This window comes from Trichosporon asahii, assembly GCF_000293215.1.
Source record: "Trichosporon asahii var. asahii CBS 2479 unplaced genomic scaffold scaffold00056, whole genome shotgun sequence".
Taxonomy (NCBI): Eukaryota; Fungi; Basidiomycota; class Tremellomycetes; order Trichosporonales; family Trichosporonaceae; genus Trichosporon; species Trichosporon asahii.
In genome coordinates, this window is record NW_014040868.1 from 992,682 (window position 1) to 1,017,936 (window position 25,255).

Here is a 25,255-nt window from a genome sequence, read left to right on the forward strand (position 1 = left end):
CTCACTCCTGCCGAACGGACTCGCTGGCGCTCTCTCGGGCCGCTGTTCCCTCCCGACGGCCGCGCGCGAGACGCTTCCATCGGATCCGTCCATGACATCTATGGTGAAATGGTATCATGCATCCTTGCCACGTGCGATTGGATGCGGTGGGGGTTCGATTCCCCCTGGATGTACTCTTTTGGCTGACTCCTGTGCATGAGGAAGTCTTTTGGAGGGTTGGAGGAGACGAGGGATGACGGGAGGAGTCAGCTGGTGGTGGTGGACAGTGGTTGGTTGATTGGTGGTTGACGACGACTGGAGAGGAACCCTTCAGGTTTCAGAGCCCCGCACGCAGTAACAGGGGCAGGATTGTCCTGCTGATGCACAGGGAACCATTGTCACCCTGTGCTCTCTGCGTTGAACACCCTTGACCTTGAAGCGCGGCCCGACAGTACAGTGAAAGAGCTGGAAGGCCGGTCGGCTGAGACCTCCACCTGATCTTATCGGTCGGGCACTTCTACAGTCTGCCTTCACCCCGCGGTCCACCTCTTCCCATTCTGATCTCCGATTATCAATGCACTCTCCGATCTCTCACTGCAAGCGAGCTGCTCACCGAGGGCCGAGCTCCGAGTTGCGCAAAGCCGCTAGCCGCTCGCATCGGAGTTGGGTGAAGGCACAGCCTGTGAGCGTCCGCAGGACCTCGGTCATCACCGCACCCTGACGTCACAACCGACCTGGTCGTGTTGTGATCTCGGTCTCCCTCGCAACTATATCTCTCTTTCGCATTCGACTCGCATCCAACCTCACGAGACAACCTTCGATCGTCCACCTCGGCCTACCCTCCCATCGCTCTACACCCCGGCTGCATCTCCATCCGCAGCACCACCCGAATACCTGCACCTCCGCGTCGAATCATCCACCATGGGCTACCTGAAGCGACACATCGAGAAGAAGAAGGAGCAGCAGCGCAAGCAGGACGAGGAGCGTGTCCCCCTCGAGCGCGGCCTCCTCTACATCTGCGACGGATGGGAGGCGGACGTCTTCCGCTCCAAGAAGCAGTGGCAGGACCGCGTGCATCGGCGCGAGCAGCTCGCCATGGAGCTGACGCAGTGGATGGAGAACGAGGTCGTGCGCGACCAGGGCATGATCTCCTCCTGGGACCTGTACGCGGACGGCCTGACGACCGAGATTGGCGAGAATGTGCAGCAGGAGGATCCCGAGCTCGCCGACGCTCTCAAGTCGAACGAGGACGAGGAGGAGATGATCCAGCGCCTTACCCGCCAGGCACTCGAGTTTACCCAGAAGATGACGACGGCGCAGCGCGACGGAGGTGATATCCAGGGCATCCTCCAGTACGAGGAGAAGAAGGCCGAGAAGAAGGTTCACGACAACCTGACTGCCCCGTAGATTGGCATGCAATAGGCAGTGAAGGATAGATTGATGCGCGACTGATCGAAGCAGGGTAGTGGAGTACTCTGGGTGCTGGGTGGGGGCAACGAAGATACGTTGTTGAGTACTCACAATGCGGCACTGACGTCCTCCCCGAACCGAATGCGATGAGAGACTTTAATGGGCCGATGCGATGCACTGCTTCTGCAAGGTCTGGATCGACAGCCAAGCATCTCTTCGAGCACTGACCTTCGGCTGTCTAATCCTGGGGTAGCTTCTCCCGTAACGCAAGATTCGGGCCACGCTCGATGAGGTGTCGCCGAGCGACGTCGTAAGGTCGCCCATAGGTGCTCTTTTCTTATCTGCATGAGGACAGAGGTGCGTCGGCGTGTGCTACCTGCTGCCTGAGCACCAATATCCTCGAAGTCGAGCTGCAGGACCAGTGGCTGCACGCCATCGCGGGGCGTGACACGGACGCCAAAACCGGTGCCGCCTGCATGGGCTGTGCCCTCGCCCCGTCCATGCGTAGACATTACAAAGGCAGGGCGCAGCCGCCACCGTCGCCACCACCGCCCCTTTGGCCGCGATCGCTTCGTGCCCGATCATCCCTTCCTTTTCGCTCTTCTCCCTCTTCTCAAAAGGCCGCTTCCCCTGGTACCTTCCAGCTGTCGGTCTCATCGCTCCATCGCTGCTCGCCACTCTGCTCCGCCATCGAGCTCAACCTCTCCGCCCTCGACACGATAGCCACGATCGAACTCAGTGTTGCGCTTAGCGCTGCGAGAACTATGACAATTCCAAGCTCGTCACTGTACCACCAGCGGTTCGACCCGCGCCTGAATCCTGGTACGCCCCGTTCCCTTCCCTACCCCGCAGCTAGCCCGTCCTCAGCAAGCTAACAGCAGACCGCTCCCTCCTCCGACGTCTATTCATCATTCCGCCCTCAGCAGCCCAGTCGACTCTACAGCGTGCGGGTGTCCCCAAGTCTCTGGCCTGGAAAGCCCTCCGCCGCATGCGGACACAGCACGGCGCGCACGCCTACGCCGCCGCCGTGGCCGAGTACGCCCAGCACGCATCGGGTATTGCGTGGATCACGCGCAGTGCTGCTGTGACGGAATACCAGGCGCTATGTGCTCTAAGAGCATTCTCTGATCCTGCAGAGGCGAGGGACCACGTCCTGCACCAGACACACCGGGTGGCGTGGGCTGGATGCCGGTTTTGCGAACGCGAAGCAGCCGAAAGACAGAGGCGATACAGTGCAATCAGTGCTAGGAGCGGGATGAGCGGGCTCAAGCCCATCGAGGAGGGAGGACGAGGCGACGGACAAGCGGGGCGGAGCGCGATGGACGGCTACGACCAACTGTCGGACTACCCCCCGCCCTGTCCGCCTGCTATCGGCATAACGCCAGCGACGCCCATCATCCCCTCCCGACCTCTGACACCCGCCTCTCGCTCGAGTCTCTCGCACTCCCGCTCCGACATGATCTCGAAGGCCGACGTCTCAAAGTCGGACGTTGGGCACGGCCTCAAGAGAACACCGAGCTGGACGATCAAGGTGCAGACGCTGAAGAGACGGAACTCGGCCGAGGCGCCGGCTGGAGCGTTCAACGTTGTGGGCGTGCGCTACGCTCCGGCCCAGAAGGAGGAGAGGACGATGGCACAGCACCCGCCCAAGGAAGTCGTGACCGGTCTGGGCAACTCTATCGGATACTTGCCGCAGGATATCCGGCCTCTCGCATAGACATAAGTGAATCAGAAGTTCTTAGGTTCCGGGATGAAGGGTTGTAGGCTACTCTCACTGACCTTCTCACTCACTCGGCTCGCAGTACTGAGCCGTTGACCCCGCTCACGAGAGACGACGACTCCGGCCTGACCTCCACCTGACAAAACCAGGGCGAAGACTACGCCGCAGGGCACATCAACCCGGTCACCCAGCCACCGCCCCAATACACCCGCCTCCACCCTACCAGATCCCTACGAACCCTCAACTCAACCCTTACCATCCTCCCTCCCTCCTAAGTATCCAAGAAGCATCCCAGACGCAGCAAAAGATACATCCAGGGGGAATCGAACCCCCACCGCATCCATGGCAAGGATGCATGATACCATTTCACCATAGATGTTAAATGCTCTAATGGTCACGAACGGAGGTGCCGCGCGGAGGCCGGAAGCGCTTCGGCCGCTGCATTTTCGATTCCCTGTATCTAGTTGCTCTAGCATTAGTCCCAGAGGACTCAGCGAAGGTCCCCCAGACGGGTTAAGGGGAGTTGACTGCCTGCATAGTCCTGGGGCTGTTGATGAGTTCGCGCTGCGAGATCGAGGTGTCGATGTGCCCTGGAACCAAACAACCTCGGCAACATGTTGCCACCCCGTGATATCGACACTAGAGGCTGAGTAGTCGTCTGAGCGCTTCTCAACTGTTCACACTCTCATCTCACAACAATACAACTGGGACAAGTTTCGCTCGCCATGCTCCCGGCCGGATACCTGACGCCCGTCGAACAGCGACCGAACCCCGATCAAGAGCGCTACAAGGTGTGCCACGCCCTGCACAACGCCGATCTCCCTTGCGTCGTCTTCTTCGAGGACGCGATCGCTTACCACGGCGTGCCTTCGTGCTTGTTCGACCTGTACCTCCTCGTCAGCGACGTTCAAGCCGCTGCCGAAGTGCTAGCTAAGGACGCCGCCTGGGTGCACACCGAAAAGAGGAAGAACAAGATTGGCAACTCCACCGTCGACGTGCCCCAGATTCGCCTCGGACCGCCTAGTGACTCTAGTGATACCGCTACCTTGTTCCGAGTCACGCATGTTGTGCTGCTCAGAGCTGCGGACTGGTTCTACGACCTGCATGACGCAGAGGCGACATTCTTCCCTCCTCTCGTGCCTCTGCTGAACGCATTCTATCGAGTCCTCTTTGAGGGCACGCAAAAACAGCGGCGCTGGACGAGTCTCCAGCTCAGTTATCTCCACGGCCACACGTTGAACTGGAGGAACTGGAAAGATCAGCCCCGTATATCCCTCAAGGAGCTCGCGGAGCCCGCACGACCGGTTCACCAGGACTATCGAGATGGATACAGCTTCGCAGAGGCAATGAGGCGCCAGACCCTCGTTCGCGATGGCAAAGCCGAACCGGGCAGGTTGGGGACGGATTTCCCACCCAACCCCGATTATGAGAGCAGGTATGGCGTCCTCCCCGGACCATGGTCCTGGCATCCGTAGAGAGATAGAACTGCATCTCAGGTGCATCAGCCACTTTGCTTCGTCGAAACGAAGCAGAGTGACATCATCTCCATCCGTTCCGGTCGCACAGCCAAAATGCGGGTGCATACGCTGACGACGCGTTGATAGTTGAAACACGGGCATCGCATAGTTTACATGGTTACAAGACTTCGATCCGTTCTCTCTTTGCCGTCATATCGTTCTTCCTTCTGCGTTGGCTATCCTGTCCGTCCATCTAGTCAATCTTCACATGTGCCGTGGTCGTGGGTTCCACGGGCGGCTTCACGGGCGGCTTCACGGGCATAATGGTGTTGACAAGTGTCACGCTCGTGCCGAGGTATGAAGCGGGCCAGACGTGCTTGCTAGTTGATGAGGATGAGGTCGCAGACGACGTCTCCGTCTTCGTGCTCCCAGGCACGTTCGTGTTGACCGTAGCATTAGGGCGGCGCTTGCACCACCTGCCTCCGCCAGTGCAGTCGTATCTGCCTGTCAGCATCACCCTCGAGCGATACTTACCCGTCAGGACAGTACGAGCGCTTTCCATCCGGCTTGCCGAAGAGGGGCTCGTCGCCCTCGTCGCCGTCCTCACCCTGGTCATCCCCGTCCTCGTCGCCGTTATCGCCGTCATCCTCGCGATCCTTGCTCACGTCCTGGACCTGCTTGTCCGCCTCGGCCTGCTCCTCAGCCGTGTCGACGCTCTCGGTGTCTTGCCTGCGGACACGCGAACGGCGCTCGCGCGGCTCGGGTGCGCGCTGGCAGCATGCCGCCTTGAAGGGCGCGCAGTAGTACTGTCTCTTTCCATTTGGGCCCAGGGCCGAACCACATCCGACGCCCGCGAAGCCGCAGTTCGGGAACGTGCGCGGGGCGATCCAGGTCGCCTTGATCAGCTCGCCGTCTGTTGGCTGACACGGGTTTGGGTCGGGGTTCGGGTGCGGGGGCGAGCGGGCGAGCGGGCGAGCGCGAGGGCGCTCAGAGTGCTGAGCAGGACTGTGTGGAGAAGCATAATGTGGAGGACTGGGGGTTGTGACTGGAATCGGGGGCGGTGGGGGGGGTCTTATATGGGCGTCAATCGTGTTGTTGACGACTGCGCAGTGGCCCCGCGGCCCGCCAAGACCGCACTGCATAGTGGCCACAGAGGCCGTTAGAGACGACGATCGGTTGCTGCGTACGAGGAATGAAACGGGGTCGCAAAGTGGTCGCCTGACTGGACGACGGCGGGCTGCGGGACAGGGACCGCGCTTATCTCACCCACCCCTGCAGAGGATGTTGCGTAAGAGGTGCATTCCGTGTTCCAAACTGTGCAAGACGGAGGCTCGGTGCTGACGCCCAGCAGGGCTCGGAGCCGAAACTTACCGCCTGCCCGTCACCCGCCGTCAGACATAAGATGCCCGTCGAGACGCAAGAATCATCGGACAGGAGGTGGGCGGGGGGGGAAAGAACAAGCGGGCAGGAGGACGGCGGAGCAATGATGATTCCACCGCTCAGGGCTCGCGACAACAGAGCAGATATTGCTACCGTGAAACGACGGGAAGGCGTCAACGTTGCAACACGTGCAGATTCGTCGCAATGACCCATCTTGAGACGTTCAATCCTCGCCTCGATACCCTAGGGCATGCCTCGTCATCACTCTTCACGTCGATAAGCGGCTTTGCAACACTCCCATAAAACCCAGCGGAGTCAAGCGCTCACCAGTCCACCGACTTCAGCGGCGGCGTTAGTTCTCGGTCATCCCCGCGCAACTCCGCCTTCGCTTTGCTCATGGATTCGCATTATATCGGCCGAGGACACGATGCCGACTTACTTGCAATCTGCGCAGATGTTGCGTTCTCTTGGCACCAGCATCACGAGATCCCCTCATTACCATCTTACGTAAGATATAACCTCACACACTTCTCTGCCGCCTGCGCCGGCCGGCACAAGTCGCGCTAGCTGACCAAGCCCAAAATCGACTCTGCATTGTCTGAAGCGCTTGGCATAGAACTCCCCACGAGGTTATCGACCAATGGACGTGTTCTCTGCTGTTCGGTGTGTCGGCGTCCCACGACGTGCTCACTGTGGGTAAACCCCGACTTTCAGGGCGATTGGATGAACTCTTGTTATCGGGAAGATCCGGAACAACAAAAACCTCACCATGGATAATCTTTCAGCAGCCCAGTTTATCCTCCGGCATGTGGCTAGTTGTGGATCGTTGGGTCACCTGCCCACAACGCGCCCGCTACGGACTTGGGAACGCAAGCATGTTGCCCGCGGACAGTCTTATAAGCAGAAAGGGGGCTACTTAGACGTTCAGCCACTGTCGAAGAGCTCACACACTCCCACAGCCCCTTGCAACCGCTGGCTACCGACCACCACAAGCTTATGACTCACTTCTCGACCATCATTTCTATGGACTGTATCCCCAATGACTAAACAGCATCCCGCCGCCGTTCACGCCCTCGACTTTCCGGCGCACACTGCGCCGGCTGAAAAGGTCCTTGAAGCGCTTTCCGTTGATCCCGACACTGGTCTCTCCGAAGCCGAGGTCCAGAAACGCCTCACCGAATATGGTCCCAACCGCATCAAGCCCCCGCCCAAGGCGAGTCTCGGAAGATCTTCTTCCGGCAGGTCGCCAACGCTATGACGGTTATCCTGAGTACGTGCCATTGTTAGGAGCGGATACTAACTCTCAGTCGGCGCCATGGCCGTCTCTTTTGGCGTCATGGATTGGATCAGTGGAGGAGTGATTGCAGCCCTGATCATCCTGAACATCTCCGTCGGCACATGGACGGAGTGGGAGGCCGAGCGCATTGTCGCCAACCTGGCGACCGTTGGCGCACCGGAGGCCGTCGTCCGCCGCTCTCAGGGCACAATCACAATCAAGGTCGACGAGGTCGTTCCTGGCGACATTGTCCTGCTCAAGAATGGCGACATTGTGCCCGCCGATGGTCGCATTGTGGAGAACTCAAACCTCGAGGCCGATGAGGCGTTCCTGACCGGCGAATCTCTGCCGGTGCAGAAACAAGTCGAGCCCATCGAGGAGGCCGACTGTCCCGTCGGCGACCGCATCGATATGGTCTTCTCCGGCTCGACCGTGACCAAGGGCCGCGCCACAGTCGTCGTCACTGGGACTGGCATGGCGACCGAAATCGGCAAGATCGCCACTGCGCTACAGTCCAAAGCCGAGCGCACCGAGACCGGCTGGGCGGCGAGGTGGCACTGGGTCAAGGTCAAGCTTGGGCTCGCGGAGACGTCCCCGCTTCAGTACAAGCTGAACTCGCTTGCATTCTGCCTCCTGGCCGCAGCGATTGTCACGGCTATCGTAGTGCTCGCCACAACTGGATTCAAGAACATCCCCAAGTCCATGGCGACGTACACTGTCGCCGCTGCCGTGTCCATGCTTCCTGTGTCCATGGTGGCAGTCGTCTCCCTGACGCTGGCGCAGGCATCGGCCGCGCTGTCGCGCACCCACGTCCTCGTGCGCCGCATGGATGCCATTGAGGCGCTGGCGGGCATCGACAATGTATGTTCCGACATGACGGGAACGCTCACCGTCGGTCGCATGGTCGTGCGCAAAATGTGGGCCCAGGGTCGGACGTTCGACTTCGAAACGGGGCAGGATCCCTTCGAGCCGAAAGGCAGCGTGACGGAGGAGAAAGTTGTGGTGTCTCCTGGGGGCCAACTGCCGCACGAGCTGAAGAGTCTGGCGCTCTGCACCGCGCTTTGCAACCAGGCGACCATCGAGCAGGGCGAGGCCGGATGGACCGCTAATGGTGATCCCACCGAAACGGCGCTCCAGGTCGCGGCGCACAAGCTCGGTCTCGGCAAGCCGTCCCTGACTCCGGAATACGTTCAGATCGTGGAGCACCCCTTCGACTCGAGCGTGAAGCGCATGTCGATCGCGTATGCCCATGGCAACGACACTCTCTGTTTGCTCAAGGGCGCTGCTGAGCGTGTGCTTAATTGCTGCACGACTTGGGGCGGACAGGAGCTCACGTCTGCGGATCGTGACACGATCATGGACGAGGTCGAGAACCTTGCCAGCCAGGGCCTGCGCGTACTCGCGTTCGCGGATCGGATGGCGGATCCAGGTGTGGATGTGACGCAGCAGAGTCGCGAGGACTTTGAGTCTGCTCCATGGAACTTCCTTGGCCTCGCTGGAATCTATGACCCGCCTCGTGCCGAGTCTGCCGACGCTGTCGCCGACTGTGCTGTAGCCAAGATCAAGGTGCGCATGCTCACCGGCGACCACCCGAGTACCGCCACTGCTATCGCACTGCAGATCGGCATTCTCTCTCGTAACTACCCTCCCGGTGCAGTTATGACAGGACAGCAGTTCGACGCCCTGACTACGTCCGAGATTGATGCCCTGCCTGACCTGCCTACCGTTGTCGCACGCTGCGCGCCAGAGACCAAGGTCCGAATGGTCGACGCTTTGCATAGGCGACACGAGACGACAGCCATGACTGGCGACGGGGTCAACGACAGTCCAGCCCTGAAGCGCGCCGATGTCGGTGTTGCGATGGGCACAGGTTCCGACGTGGCGAAACAAGCTAGTCGCATCGTCCTAACCGACGATAACTTTGCCTCCATCGTGCGCGCGATTAGTAAGGGACGAAACGTATTCAAGAACCTCGCCAAGTTCCTCCTCTACCTCCTCAGCGGGAACGTGGGCGAGCTTGTCGTGCTCATCATCGGTCTTGCGTTCCGCGACCGCAACAATGAGAGCGTGTTCCCGCTGTCCCCCGTTGCTGCACTGTGGATCAATACTCTGACTGCTGGGCCGCCCGCCATGGCCCTCGGCCTCGAGCCAAGCAGCAAGGACAGCATGCGCCTTCCGCCCTCGGAGTATCGGACGATCTTCACGCGCGAGTTCCTCGCCGACCTCATGTTCTACGGCTGGTTGATGGGCGCCCAGGCACTGGTCAACTTCGTCATTGTCGTCTACGGGTATTTCCCGGGCAACCTCGGCGCGCACTGTAACGAGCAGGAGGCGGGGTGCGGTGATGTCTTCCGTGCGCGGGCGACCTGCATGGCGACACTGCAGATGGTCATGCTTCTGCACGCCTTCCAGTGCAAGCACGCAACGAGGTCTATCTTCCGTATTGACTTGAGGAACAATCCGACCCTGCTCTGGTGCGTCGTGGTGCTGGTGCTGAGCACGTTCCCCGTCATCTACATCCCCGTCATCAATAACAAGGTCTTCCTCATCGCGCCAATCGATTGGGAATGGGGTATCGTCTTCGGCCAGATCTTTGTGTACGGCTTTGCTTCGGAGGCTTACAAGTGGGCGAAGCGCAAGTTCATGCGGTGCCACCCGAAGCGAGACGCTGAGGAGGGAGCGGCGAGGGCGGCTATGCGCGAGATGGAGCAGGTCAACACGACCGGCACCACGGGAGCTGTGGATATGGACAAGACGGCGACCAATAGCAGCATGCCCACCACCCCGCTCGAGAAGAACTACTAGATCCCATAGACATCCTGAAAAGTGATCATTCCATGCACCACTCCCCACTCAACGTGAGAGGGTCTCTCGCAACCCCCTGTCCATCGTAAATGTCCTTACGTAAGGCACACCGGTCGGCCTTGTCCGACTCCGGCTAGCCGGCCAATGCTGAACCGTCGGAGCACGAAATCTCCATATCGCCCACTCACTCATCACTCACCATGCTTCCAAGACCGCAAGTCACGCAGGCGGGCCGTGCGGCACTGTCTTCGCTGTTGAAGCGCGAAGTGTCCGCGCATCGCATCCCCGCCACGTTCATGGGCGTGACGAACGCGGACGGCGAGCTCTTCTGGGCCCAGGCTGGACTCAAGGAGTTCGGCAATCCGGCATCAGGCGAGGTCGCCGAAGGCACGATGCTGCAGCTGTTCTCCATGACCAAGCTCGTCACTTCGGTGAACTGCGCTTCTGTGGTTAGAGCTAACCACAGGTGGCCGCGCTTCAGCTTGTCGATCGGGGCATGGCGGCGCTGGACGACCCGGACCTCCTCGATGAGCACATCCCCGAGATCTCAAAGCAGGACATTCTGGTCGCCTACGACGAGTCGGGACCGACCTACGTGCCGAAGAAGAAGCGTCTGACGTTGCGCATGCTCCTGTCCCACTCCAGCGGACTGGGATATGCCGGGCGCAACCCCCTGATCGGGCGTTGGCAGAAGGAGCACGACGCCGGTCGTCCGGGACAGGGGGCCAAGGAGTGGCTCGGCCCGCTGTGCTTCGAGCCGCAGACTCGGTGGCGCTATGGCACCTCGGTCGACTGGGCGGGTATCCTCCTCGAGCGCGTATCTGGTATGAAGCTCGGGGACTGGATGCAGGCGAACATCTTCGCGCCCCTCGGGATCACGAGCATCACGTTCGAGCCGTCGCCGGAGGCGCAGGCCAAGCTTATGACCATGACGTATCGGAAGGACAGGAAGGAGCTCAGTATCCCGGAGCCAGCGATGCGGCCGCAAGGCGGACACGCCGGTATCAAGCGCGACATGAACCGGCGTGGAAGACACAATGGCGGTGGCGGCCTGTACGGAACAGCGAGGGACTACCTCCGCTTCTTGCGCGGCGTGCTTGCGTCGCGTGGCGCCGCACCCGGAGAAGGTATCCTGTCAAGAGCCATGTTCGAGGAGCTGTTCACAAACGCCCTTCCGCCTCGCTCAGAGGGGACGAAGCCGTACGCCGACTGCGCCAAGAGCATGGCGTGGGGAACGTTCACAGACCCCGAGCTACTGAAGAATGACGGACAGGGTCTCTCCCACTCTGTCGGCTTCATGATCAGCACGATGGACTCATGTCACGGCCGCAAGGCGGGCAGTGGGACGTGGGACGTGAGTGCATTGGGACGATCGCGGCTCCGGCCGAGCAAGCCACGATGGCGCCGTAGCTGACGCACAGGGTGCTGCCAAGAGCGAGTACTGGGTCGACCCCACCAGCGGGATTGCGGCCGTATTCGCGACGAACCTGACATCGCCGAATCCGGATCACTACATGAAGATGTACAACGAGTTTGAGCGGACGCTTTACGACTCACTCGAGGAGGGCGCCAGCGACGCTGCGCCAGTGACCCTGCGATCCAATCTGTAGATGAACGTGAAATAGAATGCCATCGTCTTGTCAGTATCATCTGGGCGCCCGTTAGATTGGGATCGATCGCACGACAACACACCTCGATCTTTTCGAGTGACTTTCTATCTCTCCCACTTTACATCGTCACCTGCCAACCTCTCCAAGATCTGCCAGCACTTTTTCGGCTTCTCTACGGTCTCAGTAGCCCTCTGGGTCTCTCTGCATGGCCCCGGGACGCCGCACGCGCTCGCAATGGCACCGTCGGAGTCGCTTTCGACTGAAGTCGCCGACATCTATGGTGAAATGGTATCATGCATCCTTGCCACGAGCGATTGGATGCGGTGGGGGTTCGATTCCCCCTGGATGTATGCTTTTGGTCCCCTTCTCTACGTTTGCGGAGCGGGAAGACCGCTTTTATCGATAGGAAGTGGTTGCTGACTGGGTGACGGATGTGTTGGCGTGGGGGCAGGCAACGGTCTCTCAAACGAGCAGGTTCGGTGAAGGTTTCCGACAAAGGGCAGGGTGCTTGAGTGATTATTCCGATAGAGCTGCGCGGAGCAGCTGAGAGGCTAGCGGACGTATGCGTGTGCCGGCATCATCGCAGCCAGTGCGGTCGTGCTGATCACAGCTCCAATGTGCCACAACCGCCATCGTTTCGACAGCCCGCTCTCCATCGTTTCAGCTTCTCTTGCCGGCTGCAGACCACTTGAATGACTTCGAAAGCCTCCTCGATACCCCGCAGAGTGCATGAGGCGTCCCTAAAAGGCTCAGAGAAGGAAAAAGTTGACCTCTGGCGGGTTCGAACCGTCGACCTCTCGCGTCTCCATGTGAAGCGAACGCTCTAACCAACTGAGCTAAGTGGCCAGTGATTGCTCACGGCCTGGAGAGCGCGGGCGCGGCCACGGCCGCGGCGGCGGTGGCGTCGGCGTCGGCGTCGGCCTGTGGCTGAGCGCGTCGTGCGGTCCAGAAGATCGCCTTCAGCTGTTGCTTTGGGCGAGGGGCTCAAGATGGTGTGGGGAAATGGACGATTGCTTCCAAGGAGTTGCTGCAATCGTTCGCGTGGAGATCGCCATTCGATCGCCGGGGCTGTCTTAGCGAGCGATGGCAAGTCGACGTCATGCACGGAATGGAGGCGCTTCTATTCTCGGGTGGAAGCCGGAGTACACCTTCTTGGCGTCTGCTAAAGACCTCCGCCAAGTCGTCTTGTCGTACAGTCGTCAGCCTCGGCGTGAGAAAGCGAAGATCTGAACACACAGAGATGACGACAGAAGAGGTCGAGAACCTTGCCAGCCAGGGCCTGCGCGTACTCGCGTTCGCGGATCGGATGGCGGATCCAGGTGTGGATGTGACGCAGCAGAGTCGCGAGGACTTTGAGTCTGCTCCATGGAACTTCCTTGGCCTCGCTGGAATCTATGACCCGCCTCGTGCCGAGTCTGCCGACGCTGTCGCCGACTGTGCTGTAGCCAAGATCAAGGTGCGCATGCTCACCGGCGACCACCCGAGTACCGCCACTGCTATCGCACTGCAGATCGGCATTCTCTCTCGTAACTACCCTCCCGGTGCAGTTATGACAGGACAGCAGTTCGACGCCCTGACTACGTCCGAGATTGATGCCCTGCCTGACCTGCCTACCGTTGTCGCACGCTGCGCGCCAGAGACCAAGGTCCGAATGGTCGACGCTTTGCATAGGCGACACGAGACGACAGCCATGACTGGCGACGGGGTCAACGACAGTCCAGCCCTGAAGCGCGCCGATGTCGGTGTTGCGATGGGCACAGGTTCCGACGTGGCGAAACAAGCTAGTCGCATCGTCCTAACCGACGATAACTTTGCCTCCATCGTGCGCGCGATTAGTAAGGGACGAAACGTATTCAAGAACCTCGCCAAGTTCCTCCTCTACCTCCTCAGCGGGAACGTGGGCGAGCTTGTCGTGCTCATCATCGGTCTTGCGTTCCGCGACCGCAACAATGAGAGCGTGTTCCCGCTGTCCCCCGTTGCTGCACTGTGGATCAATACTCTGACTGCTGGGCCGCCCGCCATGGCCCTCGGCCTCGAGCCAAGCAGCAAGGACAGCATGCGCCTTCCGCCCTCGGAGTATCGGACGATCTTCACGCGCGAGTTCCTCGCCGACCTCATGTTCTACGGCTGGTTGATGGGCGCCCAGGCACTGGTCAACTTCGTCATTGTCGTCTACGGGTATTTCCCGGGCAACCTCGGCGCGCACTGTAACGAGCAGGAGGCGGGGTGCGGTGATGTCTTCCGTGCGCGGGCGACCTGCATGGCGACACTGCAGATGGTCATGCTTCTGCACGCCTTCCAGTGCAAGCACGCAACGAGGTCTATCTTCCGTATTGACTTGAGGAACAATCCGACCCTGCTCTGGTGCGTCGTGGTGCTGGTGCTGAGCACGTTCCCCGTCATCTACATCCCCGTCATCAATAACAAGGTCTTCCTCATCGCGCCAATCGATTGGGAATGGGGTATCGTCTTCGGCCAGATCTTTGTGTACGGCTTTGCTTCGGAGGCTTACAAGTGGGCGAAGCGCAAGTTCATGCGGTGCCACCCGAAGCGAGACGCTGAGGAGGGAGCGGCGAGGGCGGCTATGCGCGAGATGGAGCAGGTCAACACGACCGGCACCACGGGAGCTGTGGATATGGACAAGACGGCGACCAATAGCAGCATGCCCACCACCCCGCTCGAGAAGAACTACTAGATCCCATAGACATCCTGAAAAGTGATCATTCCATGCACCACTCCCCACTCAACGTGAGAGGGTCTCTCGCAACCCCCTGTCCATCGTAAATGTCCTTACGTAAGGCACACCGGTCGGCCTTGTCCGACTCCGGCTAGCCGGCCAATGCTGAACCGTCGGAGCACGAAATCTCCATATCGCCCACTCACTCATCACTCACCATGCTTCCAAGACCGCAAGTCACGCAGGCGGGCCGTGCGGCACTGTCTTCGCTGTTGAAGCCGCGGTCCACGAGCCACAGGAGCCAGACCACGGCCCCTGCAAACTTGACGAGACCGAAGATGCCCGTCGTCAGAAGGCCAGTGTTGGTTCCGGAGACGCCGATGCTCTTGAAGACGGTCGGAGCGTCTGTTGTCAGTTGGGGGCTCTGGTGGAGGTCTGGCACGTGATCTGCGAATCTGAGACAAGTGATCGGCGCTAGCCTCGGCTCTCGCGCGGTGCTCTGAACCCACGAATAAGCTGCAGAGGAGCTCGCTCCGGCGCTCTGGTCCGCGCCGAGGAAGGCACTCCGAGCTGCACATTTGCTCCTTCCCACCACTCACAGTAGTTGATCGCGTTGATGCCCGTGCCGTTCTGCATGGCGAACAGCATAACGGACAGGAACAGGCGGTACATGTACTTCTTGCTTGTGAAGAGCGTCTTCATCGGTCCGGCAATGCCGGGGCCAGCGTTCGCCTCGTCGGAACGGATGGCGGCCTCGATCTCAGCGAGCTCCTCAACGACATAGGGGTGGTCGCGGGGGAGGTTCCGGAGCCATGCGAGATTCTTGAGGGCCTTGACACCGTGTCCGCGGCTGGCGAGCCATCGCGGGCTCTCGGTCAAGATGAACGTGCCGAGGGCGAGCACTCCGCCGGGGATGATCTGTACACCGAACGGCACGCGCCACTGCTTCATGCTCGGAGCAATGTTGAGAGCAACGCCGTACGGCACCCAGAAGCCGATGACGGCGCCGATCTGCCATCCAAGCTCGTAGATACCGATCAGACGACCGCGGATTGCCGGCGGCGAAATCTCAGCGAGGTAGATCGGGCTCAGGTTCGAGCAGATGCCGACGCCGAGACCGGCAATGACACGGCCGGCGTACATGATACCAAGACCGGTTGAGGCCGAGGCAACGATCTGCAGCACGCCGCCGACGATGAAGATCACGCACGCGGCGAGCATGCCCCACCGACGTCCGAGATAGTGGCCAAGCACATAGCCCGAGAGCGCGCCGAAGAAGCACCCCGCCTGGTAGCACGAGACAATGTTGGCGGAGAGAAAGTCGGAGCGCGACTTGTCCAGCCCGAACTCGCCCTTGAACGAGCCGAGCGCGATCGAGGAGCCGATGAACGCGGACTACCGTCAGCGAGGCTTAGAGAGATAAACTCACGTCATACCCGATCAGGACAGACGCCCAGCACGCGATTGACGCGCAGAAGTACGGCCGCCATCCGTAGACCTGTTTCGGTGTCGGGCGGTCCTCGACGATTCGGAGGTTCACCATGTCTTTCTGAGATAAGATGAGACGTCGAGATCGAGACCGCGATGCATCAACAAAGTTTCCTCTCCCGGTGTCGGCTAATCCGTAGCCTGCTCGAGTCATTATTGTGATCGCCGGCCGTCTTGTGCAAGCTGCCGCTGGTTTTCCTCCACTCGCGCCGGCGCAAGGGGTTAGAATTCAACCCCTGACGGCGGCAGGCACCTGGGCAGCAGCTGAGGACCAGGTGGGGGCTCCATGTGCTTGGCCGCCAAAGCCGCAAGGGCCAATTCGTGATGGCGCCTGCTCGTCCGAGCACCTCATCTGTTCTGGTTGGCTGCAGACAGTGCGGGAGAGCTCAGCGGAGCGACGGAGCGAGCGGAGCCCTTGCCGACTTTTCCTCCTGCTCACGTCTCAGGCTCAGCGGGGGAACATCGCGATATCTATACTCCCGAGCCTGTCCAGGGTCGTTAACCGCTCTTTACCGGGGCCTCGCAAAATCAAGCTCTCGCTTGCCCACTCGTCTGCCCTCCAACTGTTGTTGCTGGGCATGCATCTGCAGAGAGTTTGTGCTGCTTCAGCTCCTCGTCTGGTGCGAAGAAGAGCGCGACGCGGGGTCTGTCGCCGGCGTTCACTCCTTTTGCCCAGATATCGGGCCGCGATTGGCCCCGTGATTCTCAGCTGACTCGGCATCTTCGCGGCGCACGAGCCTGGCGGTCGAGTGCCCTGACGTTCCCTGCCTCGACGGATCTGTGAAGGCCGACATTGCGGCTGGCGTGATCCAGTCAGAGATCTGCAACCAGCGTTTGGTGCCGGGCGTGTCGGTTGTCGGCGGCTGAGTTTAGACGCCGTTCGTACTCGGCCAACGATTTCTTCAACCTCCACTTTCACCACCACTCACCACCACTCACCACTACCACCGTTTTACGTTTGTACGACCGACCGGCGACATGACGATACAGCCCGAAGCCGCCGCTGCCGCCGAGGGCAGCACGCGCACCCAGTTCTACCTCTTCGGTTATCCCATCAGCCACTCCGCATCGCCCGCGTTCCACAATTGTCTCTTCGCCGCGTCCGGGCTTCCAAATCACTACCAGCTGCACGACACTGTGCACCCCGAGAATGTCGACACGGACGTCAAGAGTGACATGCTCCAGATCCTCCAGCAGGACACCTTTGGCGGGTGTAGCGTCACCATGTAAGCCTCCCTCCGCGTGTGAGCTGACTCCCAGGCCGCTCAAAGTCATGATAACGCGCTACCTCGACCGCCTGGACCCCGGCGCCTCCGAGATCGGCAGCGTGAACACAATCTACCTCGAGCGCGACGCCGCCGGCACTCTCAGGACAGTGGGGGAGAATACGGACTGGCTCGGTGTGCGGAACGCTATTGTCCAGTCTCTCCCCTCCTTTCAGCAAGCTCTCTCTCGACCGTTCGGCGACGACAAGGCCGGCTTCATCATCGGCGGAGGCGGCACGACGCGGGCAGCCGTGTATGCCCTGTCCCAGCTGGGTCTGAGTCCGATATACCTCTTGAACCGCGACGCTGGCGAGACAGAGGAAATCATCGCCTCGTTCCCGCAGTACGACCTGCGTCCCCTCACTCCCTCTCTTGTCCCGTCCATCGCCGACACGATTGCCGCAGGTGTGGGCGCGATTCCCTGCCTGCCACCACGAACCGAGGCCGAGCGGGCAGTGTACGCGACCGCGGAGGAGCTGTTCAGATCCGGGCCGAAGGGACGGCCCTTCCTCGAGATGTGCTACAAGCCTCGTCGGACGAAATTGTACGCCATGGCCGAGGGGGCCGGCTGGACGGCGATCACAGGCATTGAGGCCATGATCGAACAGGGGTTCGCGCAGCAGGAGCTGTGGTTGCTGCGCAGTGTTGCGCGGCCGTGGGACCGGACGGATCTGCCGGAGCACGCGAAGGAGAAGGCGCGGCAGCTCGTGAGGGGAATGGGCGACATCCCGCCGGCGGAGAGGGATAAGGCATAGAGTTTGAGACGTATGTAAGTGTATCATTAGTGCTTGAGAGTTTGAATTGTTGACCGGCGGAGAGTCTACTGATCGTCACACTCACCGCTGCTGACTGAGGGAGTTGCGAAGGCCCGGTACACGCGCTCGTGTATGTCGTTCCATTTCGTCTATTCTACAACGCGCGCCTCGTGATTCTACAGTTTGGGTCGCCCCCTGCGAACTTGGCTTCACCTCACAGCAGCTAGCAGATGACACACTTGTCACCCTCGCCAGCCTCATCGTCCGTGTCGGCGTAGATGCGGATCCCCGCATCCTTGGTCTGCACAAACGCACGGTCCGGGCCGGGCTCGTCGGTCGTATTGCGGTCCTTGCCGAGACGGATCGCCCAGGTTTGAGTGTGCTTCTCACTTGCGCCCGGCCACAAGACCGCGACGTCGCGCAAGCTGGGCGAGAGCTCCGCCTTCCCGCCCTTCACCCTTGCGGTGACGAGGCCGTCGAAGCCGTGGGGCAGCCAGAGATGGACGCGGCCTGGGGTCAGCTCAAACATACCGCCAGCTGGGCGAGACCCGAGCGGCGGTCCACCCTGGGGTCAGGGGAGACTCTACTGCTGGTCGCAATCTGCGTATCCAGAACCCCTGTCTACCAGGTCGACCGCCTCTGCGCCCGAAACGTCCACGAAGCACCGCCAAGCCATAGCGCGAGGGTGACTCACTATCATTAGTCTTGGCGTGAATCTCGACGGCCTGCCCCTCCTCACGCTGAACGCGGAGGCGAATGCTGCTGTCGTCGGTGACTGCCTCGACGACGGCGGCGCGAGGCACGGAGCCAGTGAGATAGATGGACGAGTCGATGCGCGCATCGTTCGTCTCGAGACGCACGTCGGGGCCGCGCTTGTTCTCCCCGATTGAGACGACATAGTCTTCCTTGATGCTCTTGTCGTTGCGCGTGATCGTGCTGGGGGTCAGCTATGGTCGGGGAATCATACAGCTGAGGCGGCAGAAAGGAAAGGGTGAAGTGCGAGGAAGAAGAACGGCTGGTGGCAAGCTCACAGAGGGGCGACAGCACGCTGAGCTCCAGGCGGGGGGATGCGGCGGTTGAACGCCTTTGACGGCGCGACGGCTGCTCCTCCTGTCTGCTGCGCCTGGGCGGGGGGTGTGGGACGAGAGACGGGTGCGGGCGGCGGCGGCTGCGTTGCAGGGGCGGCTGGCCTGGGGCTCGCGTTGTCCTCATAAGGCGGCGCATCATAGGAGGGCGGCATGTCGACGCTACCAGCGTCGATGGCGGCGGGGCCCGACTCGACGCGGGTGGTCTTCGAGGTGGTGTCGACAGCTTTGCCCATCATTGAACGAGGGATGGGTGATGGTAAAAGTGCAAGATGAGGATCGAGGTGAGAATGTCGTTTCGTCCACGCGCCGGTGATCGACAAGGCGGTACGCGCCGGCTGTTCGAGGGCGCGAAGGTGCGTGTCTTAGCCGGTGCTCGGCATTGCGTGCATCGCCTTTGATCTACTACCCGTCCAACGGTCCGCCTAGGCCGTAGTCTACCAGAGTCTCCGCATGCGCGCATGCATAGCCTCCCAAGGCGTAGCAGCATGCATCCAGCGCGCTGTTGACACGTCGCCACCCAGGTAGGCGACGATCTATCCGTCGAAGCCGTCACTTCGGATCCGACAACAACGGAATGCGGAGCACAGTGGCAGTGGCATGCCAAGAAGTCTTTCCCAGTTTTCGATCCTCCCTTCGTCCTTCATCTTCACATCCTTCCCTCATATTCGACCTGCACTTAAAGTAGGTTCAGGACGCAGAGCCAGAAGCATGTCTATTGAGGGCAGCAATGCCGCATGCACCCTCGCACCCCTGCCGCCGGCGCCGTGGCGCCGCCGCGCCCCTCACCGTCATCTCCCGATATCGGCCACTTAGCTCAGTTGGTTAGAGCGTATGCTTAACATGTGCAATCTTACGCATAAGGTCGGCGGTTCGACCCCGCCAGAGGTCATTCTTTTGGTCCTGGGGTCATGTAGACAGTAGCCGGGGCGTGCTGAGGTTGCTCTGCACTCTGAACACGAGAAGAACCGTGGCTGACCGAGGAAATGTCAGCGGAAATCGCAACCGTGCGCAGACGTAACCAGTTCGTGCATTAACCATGAACTTTGACAACTAACAAGACTGTACAATACGTAACCGACTTTGGAGATCTCAGCTATTCTCACACGCCCCTCCTCCTCTCCCTCCTCTCACGCTACGCTACTCGAAACACCACGCCTGCGGGTATTCTAACGCCATTGGGTATTCTTCCACTCCCACGCTTAGTGGTAAGTGCCAGGGGCACCGCCAAAGTAACCAGGGTCCTTGGGGATCTGGAAACGCTTGCACTTGTTGGGCGCGGCACAGCCCTTGTCGGCGTCGTTGCCCCACCAGTTGAACTCGACGTCGGTGAAGGTGAACGCGAGGAACTGGACGATGGCACTGATAGAGACACCGGCCGTCATGGCGGTCGCAAAGACGTAGTTGTAACGCGACCAGAAGGCGAGGTAGCGGCTCTTGAGCCAGTTCCAGGACAGAAGGGTGGTGACGACGAACGTCCACTTCATACCGAGCGTGTCGGGGAACCAGTACGCGCCGGTCGTGATGGCGACGACGTGGATGGAGCGCAGGAGGCGGCTCTTGGGCCAGATGCGCTGCAGGCCCCACACGCCGAGGACGAGGACGAGACCAAGCGGGAAGCCGAGCAGGAGCGTCCAGTAGTGCGAGCCCTTGCCGAAGACGCGCGCGGGGCCGAGCGTGCCCCAGAAAACCGAGGCGGTGTAGAACGTCCACTCGCCATAGCAGTAGAAGCGGAACTTGGGCTCGTCGGTGCACACGCCCTCGAAGGACATCTGCCAATTCAGGACGGCGGTCGTGACAAAGGCACAGATCAGCGAGCCGACACACTGGACGATGAAGCTAGCGCGGGGGGGCACCTTGGCATAATGGCCGAGCTTGAGGTCACGGACGAACGCGAGCGACTTGGCAGTCGTGACGTAGCCGTACATCTTGAAGAAGTTCATGCTGAGCGCATTGCCGCCAGACATCATACCACCAATGAACTCGGCGAGCACGTTGAGCGTTACCTCGGTCTCGGCGACGGCGCTGACGACACCGACAGGAATGACGAAGATCAGGGCAAATATGGTACCGTAGACAACGACGGCGCCGGAGGTTCCAGTGGGGTACGCCTCGACACCGACGACACCAAGCACGATCGAGGCACAGAACACGAAGAAGTACCACCAATCAGGTGCCTCGGGGTACTTGCGCATGAGACGGTAGTGCACGTCCTCGCCAATGGCATCGGGGTCGACCTCCTTCACGTCCTTGCGGCGGAGGATGAAGTTCTTGGCCTGGGTGAAGGTGCCGGCGTAGGCAATCTTGAGCTCGTGCCAGTGGTACAAGGGCGCATAGGTCAGGACGGCTGTGTACTTGGCGAAGAAGAAGAGGTAGTTGACGAGGTTGGACGCGGCCATCCACGGCTCCGAGTACTTCTGATACTTGGCCATGTCGAAGAGCGAGTTCTCGTTGATGATCTTCTTGACGTCGTACGACTTGCCGCGGTTGTCGAACGTCTTGTTGCTCATCATGGGGAGGTAGGACGTGTTGTACGCGTTGGTGTAGTAGAACGCAATGATGACCATACCCGAGAGGAACATGCCGACGAACTGGGACACGACCGAGAACGTGGGCGTCGTGAGCGCGAAACCATAGTTCCAGTCAAACGTCGGCCAGGGGTTGATGCCGAGGCCGGACCGGATCGAGGTGATGTTGGCAAGGTCAATGTTGTTGGGGGCAATCCACGCAATCCAGTTGAAGTACGTGAGGAAGCCGGCAAAGGTGTTGGGGAGCCAGAAGTAGAAGAACATGCACACGAACGTAATGTAGAAGAGGCGCATACGGGTCGAGGTGTAGATCTTCTTGCCGGGACCGGGGATCGGGGTGCCCTCGTCGTTGTGGAAACCCTTGTTCAGCGCGAGCGTGCCGAGCTCATCGGGCCAGACGCAGTACGAGGGCCAGACGAGGAAGCGGCGCGCGAGACCCGCAAGACCGAAGCCGAGGAACGACGTCGCGAGCGTGTTCGTGATCTGGTAGCCGTACTTGCGCGCATAGTCGCGGTTGAACCACTGCGGCAGAGCGGCAACAAAGACAATGTCCGACATGTACGGCGAGCCCATGCCGACGTTGGCCATGATGACGACGCACATGTGCTCCTTGCGGTTGAACGGGCCAGGGTTGAGTGTGTAGCGCTTGCCGCGGAAGGTGAAGCCCCAGTCGGGGAGAACCTAGGCGAGGAACACACCGAAGGGGTACGTGATAAGCTGGATGACAGAGGACGGAATACCAATGGACGGGAAACGAATGGTGAAGAGCTGGTTCACGAACGAGCCGAGACAGCAGGACAGAATGCCGATGATCCAGACACGCGACGTGAGCGCGGGGATACTCATGTCGTCGGTCGTGTCGACGGAACCACGGACCATGGCGTAGGGCGAGTTCTCAGTACAGAGGATAGCCTCGACGCGCATCGCGAGGATAAGCTCGGCGTGCTTGTCGGGGTGCTCGCGGACATCGGGGTCGTCGAGGAACTCGGTGATCTGCTCGAGGGTGGCCAGGTCAAAGTTCTGGTCGTGCTTGTGCATCTTGCGGATCTGCGAGAGGATGCGGCGGGCACGGTCCTCGGGCATGGTCGGGAGAAGCGCCTCGGCGGCGAGAATGTCCTTCTCTGTCGCATGGAGACGGCGGCGATACGCAATGTCGAGGTCCTCGGCCTCGCCAAAGGGCGCGGTCACCGTGACCTGAGCGGTTAGCTGTGATGCACGAAGCGAAGGCAACTCACCTCGGCGCCGAGGTAGTCCTTTTTCTCGTCATAGGGAACGCTCTTCTCATCGTAGTGAAGAGGCTCGGGCGAGTCGTGGTCGCTGTACTTCTCCTGTTCGCCCATGGTGAACGAGCCAGACTGAGGTGGGGAGAAAGAGATACGAGATACAAGATACGCGAGGGCGTGGGGAATCGCAGTCGCTCGCACGACTGGCTCCACTTATAGATCGACGGAGGAGCAGAGTGCCATGGGGGGATCCCGGGTACAGACCAGCCCAAAGGCTAGGTCGCCGGATGGACGATACCGGATCTCTCTCGAGCCCAGATCCGGGAGCGCAGAGTGGGCTGCAGCTGGAGCGCTGCGTGCACTGCGTGCATCGCTGCCCGGGGCGCTTAGTGCCATTCTGCAGATACCAGCTGGAAACCAGGACATGGGGCGGGTGACCAGCTGAGAGCGGCTGAGTGCTTGGCGGTAGCGCGTGTGGCCCGAAGACGGGCTAATCTGAGCGGCCGTGGTTATCGCATCCTTCGCGGCGAGAGAGCATTGAGGGGCAGCAAGGAAGTGCCTCGCAAGGTTCGTTAGCGCGCTAGTGCCAGGTACCACAGGTCCTTCAGCCCCTAACGCCCGTAAGGCCCTTCGTACGCACTGCGAGATACGCACGAGAGGCTAAAGGATAGGGAGAAACGGCGAACTGCTCCTCTCACTCGTCCGCTCGTCAGTTCTGGGCTAGATGAGGCACTTGACCGGACTGGTACTGGTACTGGGCCGTGGGTTGGCGCTAGAGTCAATGGAGAGATTGCAGCATCGCGCCAGCTCGTGAGATCAGATTCAGATTCAGAGATTGGACATTGCGCTAGAGCGATTGGAACAAGACAGGCACTGGATCACGAAAACCGGCAAAGCGATTGGGTAAAACCGTCCCGGGTGCTTTCAGGTGCTGAAGGGGAATCCGCCGCTCGTGTTGTGAGTGGGGCGGAAGGCGTTGCACGGTCCGACCACCCGGGGAGCTGGTGGGGCTGCAGTAACCCGTGGCCCCGCGGGGATAAGCACTGCACATGTCGCCCCGAGCGTCGTGCGATCGTGCATAGAGCAGGGTCAGCAGGGCTAGCAATGTCTGCCTGATATCTGGCGGATACCTGAAGGTATGAATCGTGTGGGTTCTCGTTGGCTCGTAGGAAAAGAACGCAGAAGGGGAGCATGCGGCGTCGGAACCGCGATAGACGCCGATAACGGGAACCCTGGGTGTGTGGGCCAGGCACGAGCAAGCGCGAAATGTCAGCCGCGGCTATGGCGATGCGTGCTCCATGTGGGTCGTGGGCGCTAGTCACATGAGGTGAGCCACTGTGGCTCTTTTGCTGTCGCGATCAAGCACGCCGATCACGCCGAACCACTTCCAAAGCCCACTCGATACGCCATCCCGCCCATAAGGCCCCTGGGCTTCTGCTATTCCTAGCCTCAACTCCATCCTGGGCTCCTGGTTCCTTACACCCATCACCCCATCCGCCCGCCGCGGACGCTATATCCATCCGCACCCAGCATGTCAGCATCCGGGCCAGACCTCTTGCGATCGTGATCGCAAATCGGGCAGGATGCATCACGAGCATACGAGCACGTAAATGCGTCAACCCCCGCGTGACATGTAACCCGTCGGTGTTCATTGGTTACTGGACATTGGTTCTAGGTCGCCGTTCATCCGGGCCGGATACTCCTCATGTCAGCTCATGTAGGTCATGTCAGCGCATGTAGGCATAAGGCATTCGGCGGCAAAGGCACGCGGCACACGGCACTGGCTAGAGGCACACGGCATGCACGAGACAGCGGTACACCGAGGCACAGCCGGCACAGAGGCATGCTGGGCTGGTGTCGTGCTTCGAAATGCTCCAGCTTCGGTTGGATATTGAGGATTCCGCACTACCTCGAAAGGAGCGTGCCATGGACCTGCGCTAGTGGATTCGCCTCGGCGTGCCCGGCCCGCACGGCGTTCAAGACACCGCCTTGGACGTCCCTCCGTGAAGCCTCTACGTGCAGCCTCTCTCTGCAGGCTGCGGCTGGCTGACTGCTCGGGATGGGGGGAAGTGCTGGTCTTGAACATTGGACACCAGAATTGGCAAGCTAACCATCCGTGGTCATGTTCGGATGCACGCAGTTGGTTCACTTGGTCTCTTGGTGTTATTCTGGTCTACGGCAGACACGCGGACGGCACGGATGGTGCTCGGTGGTTATTCTGGTCTACGGCAGACACGCGGACGGCACGGATGGTGCTCGGTGGTTATTCTGGGACAAGGCCTGGCTTCCTTTCGATCCCTTCATCCATCACTGCCTCTGGTTGCGGAGAGCGCTGGATCACAGCGAGAGGAAGGAAAGGAGCCCCACCCGGTACACAAGGCGGGGATCCGGGAATCGCGATCAGGGGGCCGGTTTTTGCGACATGGGAGAGCGCGAATCCCGCAGACTCATTGCACGGCCGAGCGGTCCGGTCCACTCGGCGGATCGGCGGACGTACCGGGTGCGGATTGGTGTGCGGCGGACGTACGATATGCGCTGGTTTTCGGAGGTGACGGACCGAGCACCAAGCAGAGGCAGCAGGGGACGGAGTAGAGTGG

General features: G+C 60.5%; 12 protein-coding genes and 5 non-coding genes across 17 annotated transcripts; 10 read left to right on the plus strand and 7 right to left on the minus strand.

The window, feature by feature from the left end:
- Positions 1-94: 94 nt before the first annotated feature.
- A1Q1_t266 lies at positions 95-173 on the plus strand. Its single transcript has one exon. It is a non-coding gene; the product is annotated as a tRNA-Gly (tRNA).
- A 727-nt stretch (positions 174-900) lies between these two features.
- On the plus strand, positions 901-3,106 carry A1Q1_03626 (uncharacterized protein; the record flags this gene model as incomplete). Its single annotated transcript, XM_014323424.1, has 3 exons — positions 901-1,382; positions 1,745-2,211; positions 2,268-3,106. 3 exons carry the CDS (start codon positions 901-903, stop codon positions 3,104-3,106), a joined length of 1,788 nt encoding a protein of 595 aa, XP_014178899.1.
- Positions 3,107-3,417: 311 nt separating this feature from the next.
- On the minus strand, positions 3,418-3,488 carry A1Q1_t280. Its single transcript has one exon. It is a non-coding gene; the product is annotated as a tRNA-Gly (tRNA).
- Positions 3,489-3,834: 346 nt separating this feature from the next.
- A1Q1_03627 (uncharacterized protein) lies at positions 3,835-4,584 on the plus strand (the record flags this gene model as incomplete). Its single annotated transcript, XM_014323425.1, has 1 exon — positions 3,835-4,584. One exon carries the CDS (start codon positions 3,835-3,837, stop codon positions 4,582-4,584), a length of 750 nt encoding a protein of 249 aa, XP_014178900.1.
- Positions 4,585-4,819: 235 nt separating this feature from the next.
- A1Q1_03628 (uncharacterized protein) lies at positions 4,820-5,708 on the minus strand (the record flags this gene model as incomplete). Its single annotated transcript, XM_014323426.1, has 2 exons — positions 4,820-5,042; positions 5,101-5,708. 2 exons carry the CDS (start codon positions 5,706-5,708, stop codon positions 4,820-4,822), a joined length of 831 nt encoding a protein of 276 aa, XP_014178901.1.
- Positions 5,709-6,985: 1,277 nt separating this feature from the next.
- Positions 6,986-7,204, plus strand: A1Q1_03629 (calcium-transporting ATPase 3; the record flags this gene model as incomplete). Its single annotated transcript, XM_014323427.1, has 1 exon — positions 6,986-7,204. One exon carries the CDS (start codon positions 6,986-6,988, stop codon positions 7,202-7,204), a length of 219 nt encoding a protein of 72 aa, XP_014178902.1.
- A 57-nt stretch (positions 7,205-7,261) lies between these two features.
- Positions 7,262-10,027, plus strand: A1Q1_03630 (calcium-transporting ATPase 3; the record flags this gene model as incomplete). The annotated part of the gene is made up of 1 exon (XM_014323428.1): positions 7,262-10,027. The coding sequence occupies one exon, from the start codon at positions 7,262-7,264 to the stop codon at positions 10,025-10,027; it is 2,766 nt and encodes a 921-aa protein (XP_014178903.1).
- Positions 10,028-10,227: 200 nt separating this feature from the next.
- On the plus strand, positions 10,228-11,637 carry A1Q1_03631 (uncharacterized protein; the record flags this gene model as incomplete). The annotated part of the gene is made up of 3 exons (XM_014323429.1): positions 10,228-10,458; positions 10,509-11,381; positions 11,449-11,637. 3 exons carry the CDS (start codon positions 10,228-10,230, stop codon positions 11,635-11,637), a joined length of 1,293 nt encoding a protein of 430 aa, XP_014178904.1.
- A 271-nt stretch (positions 11,638-11,908) lies between these two features.
- On the plus strand, positions 11,909-11,987 carry A1Q1_t267. Its single transcript has one exon. It is a non-coding gene; the product is annotated as a tRNA-Gly (tRNA).
- A 416-nt stretch (positions 11,988-12,403) lies between these two features.
- A1Q1_t279 lies at positions 12,404-12,483 on the minus strand. The gene has a single exon. It is a non-coding gene; the product is annotated as a tRNA-Val (tRNA).
- A 394-nt stretch (positions 12,484-12,877) lies between these two features.
- A1Q1_03632 (calcium-transporting ATPase 3) lies at positions 12,878-14,332 on the plus strand (the record flags this gene model as incomplete). Its single annotated transcript, XM_014323430.1, has 1 exon — positions 12,878-14,332. One exon carries the CDS (start codon positions 12,878-12,880, stop codon positions 14,330-14,332), a length of 1,455 nt encoding a protein of 484 aa, XP_014178905.1.
- A 184-nt stretch (positions 14,333-14,516) lies between these two features.
- Positions 14,517-15,956, minus strand: A1Q1_03633 (Quinate permease; the record flags this gene model as incomplete). The annotated part of the gene is made up of 3 exons (XM_014323431.1): positions 14,517-14,761; positions 14,824-15,667; positions 15,744-15,956. The coding sequence occupies 3 exons, from the start codon at positions 15,954-15,956 to the stop codon at positions 14,517-14,519; spliced, it is 1,302 nt and encodes a 433-aa protein (XP_014178906.1).
- Positions 15,957-16,780: 824 nt separating this feature from the next.
- A1Q1_03634 (uncharacterized protein) lies at positions 16,781-17,822 on the plus strand (the record flags this gene model as incomplete). The annotated part of the gene is made up of 2 exons (XM_014323432.1): positions 16,781-17,015; positions 17,074-17,822. The coding sequence occupies 2 exons, from the start codon at positions 16,781-16,783 to the stop codon at positions 17,820-17,822; spliced, it is 984 nt and encodes a 327-aa protein (XP_014178907.1).
- A 223-nt stretch (positions 17,823-18,045) lies between these two features.
- Positions 18,046-19,143, minus strand: A1Q1_03635 (uncharacterized protein; the record flags this gene model as incomplete). The annotated part of the gene is made up of 3 exons (XM_014323433.1): positions 18,046-18,359; positions 18,517-18,758; positions 18,854-19,143. 3 exons carry the CDS (start codon positions 19,141-19,143, stop codon positions 18,046-18,048), a joined length of 846 nt encoding a protein of 281 aa, XP_014178908.1.
- Positions 19,144-19,713: 570 nt separating this feature from the next.
- Positions 19,714-19,799, plus strand: A1Q1_t268. The gene has a single exon. It is a non-coding gene; the product is annotated as a tRNA-Val (tRNA).
- A 310-nt stretch (positions 19,800-20,109) lies between these two features.
- Positions 20,110-22,038, minus strand: A1Q1_03636 (OPT oligopeptide transporter; the record flags this gene model as incomplete). Its single annotated transcript, XM_014323434.1, has 1 exon — positions 20,110-22,038. One exon carries the CDS (start codon positions 22,036-22,038, stop codon positions 20,110-20,112), a length of 1,929 nt encoding a protein of 642 aa, XP_014178909.1.
- A 78-nt stretch (positions 22,039-22,116) lies between these two features.
- A1Q1_03637 (uncharacterized protein) lies at positions 22,117-22,775 on the minus strand (the record flags this gene model as incomplete). Its single annotated transcript, XM_014323435.1, has 2 exons — positions 22,117-22,629; positions 22,671-22,775. 2 exons carry the CDS (start codon positions 22,773-22,775, stop codon positions 22,117-22,119), a joined length of 618 nt encoding a protein of 205 aa, XP_014178910.1.
- Between the last annotated feature and the right edge of the window lie 2,480 nt (positions 22,776-25,255).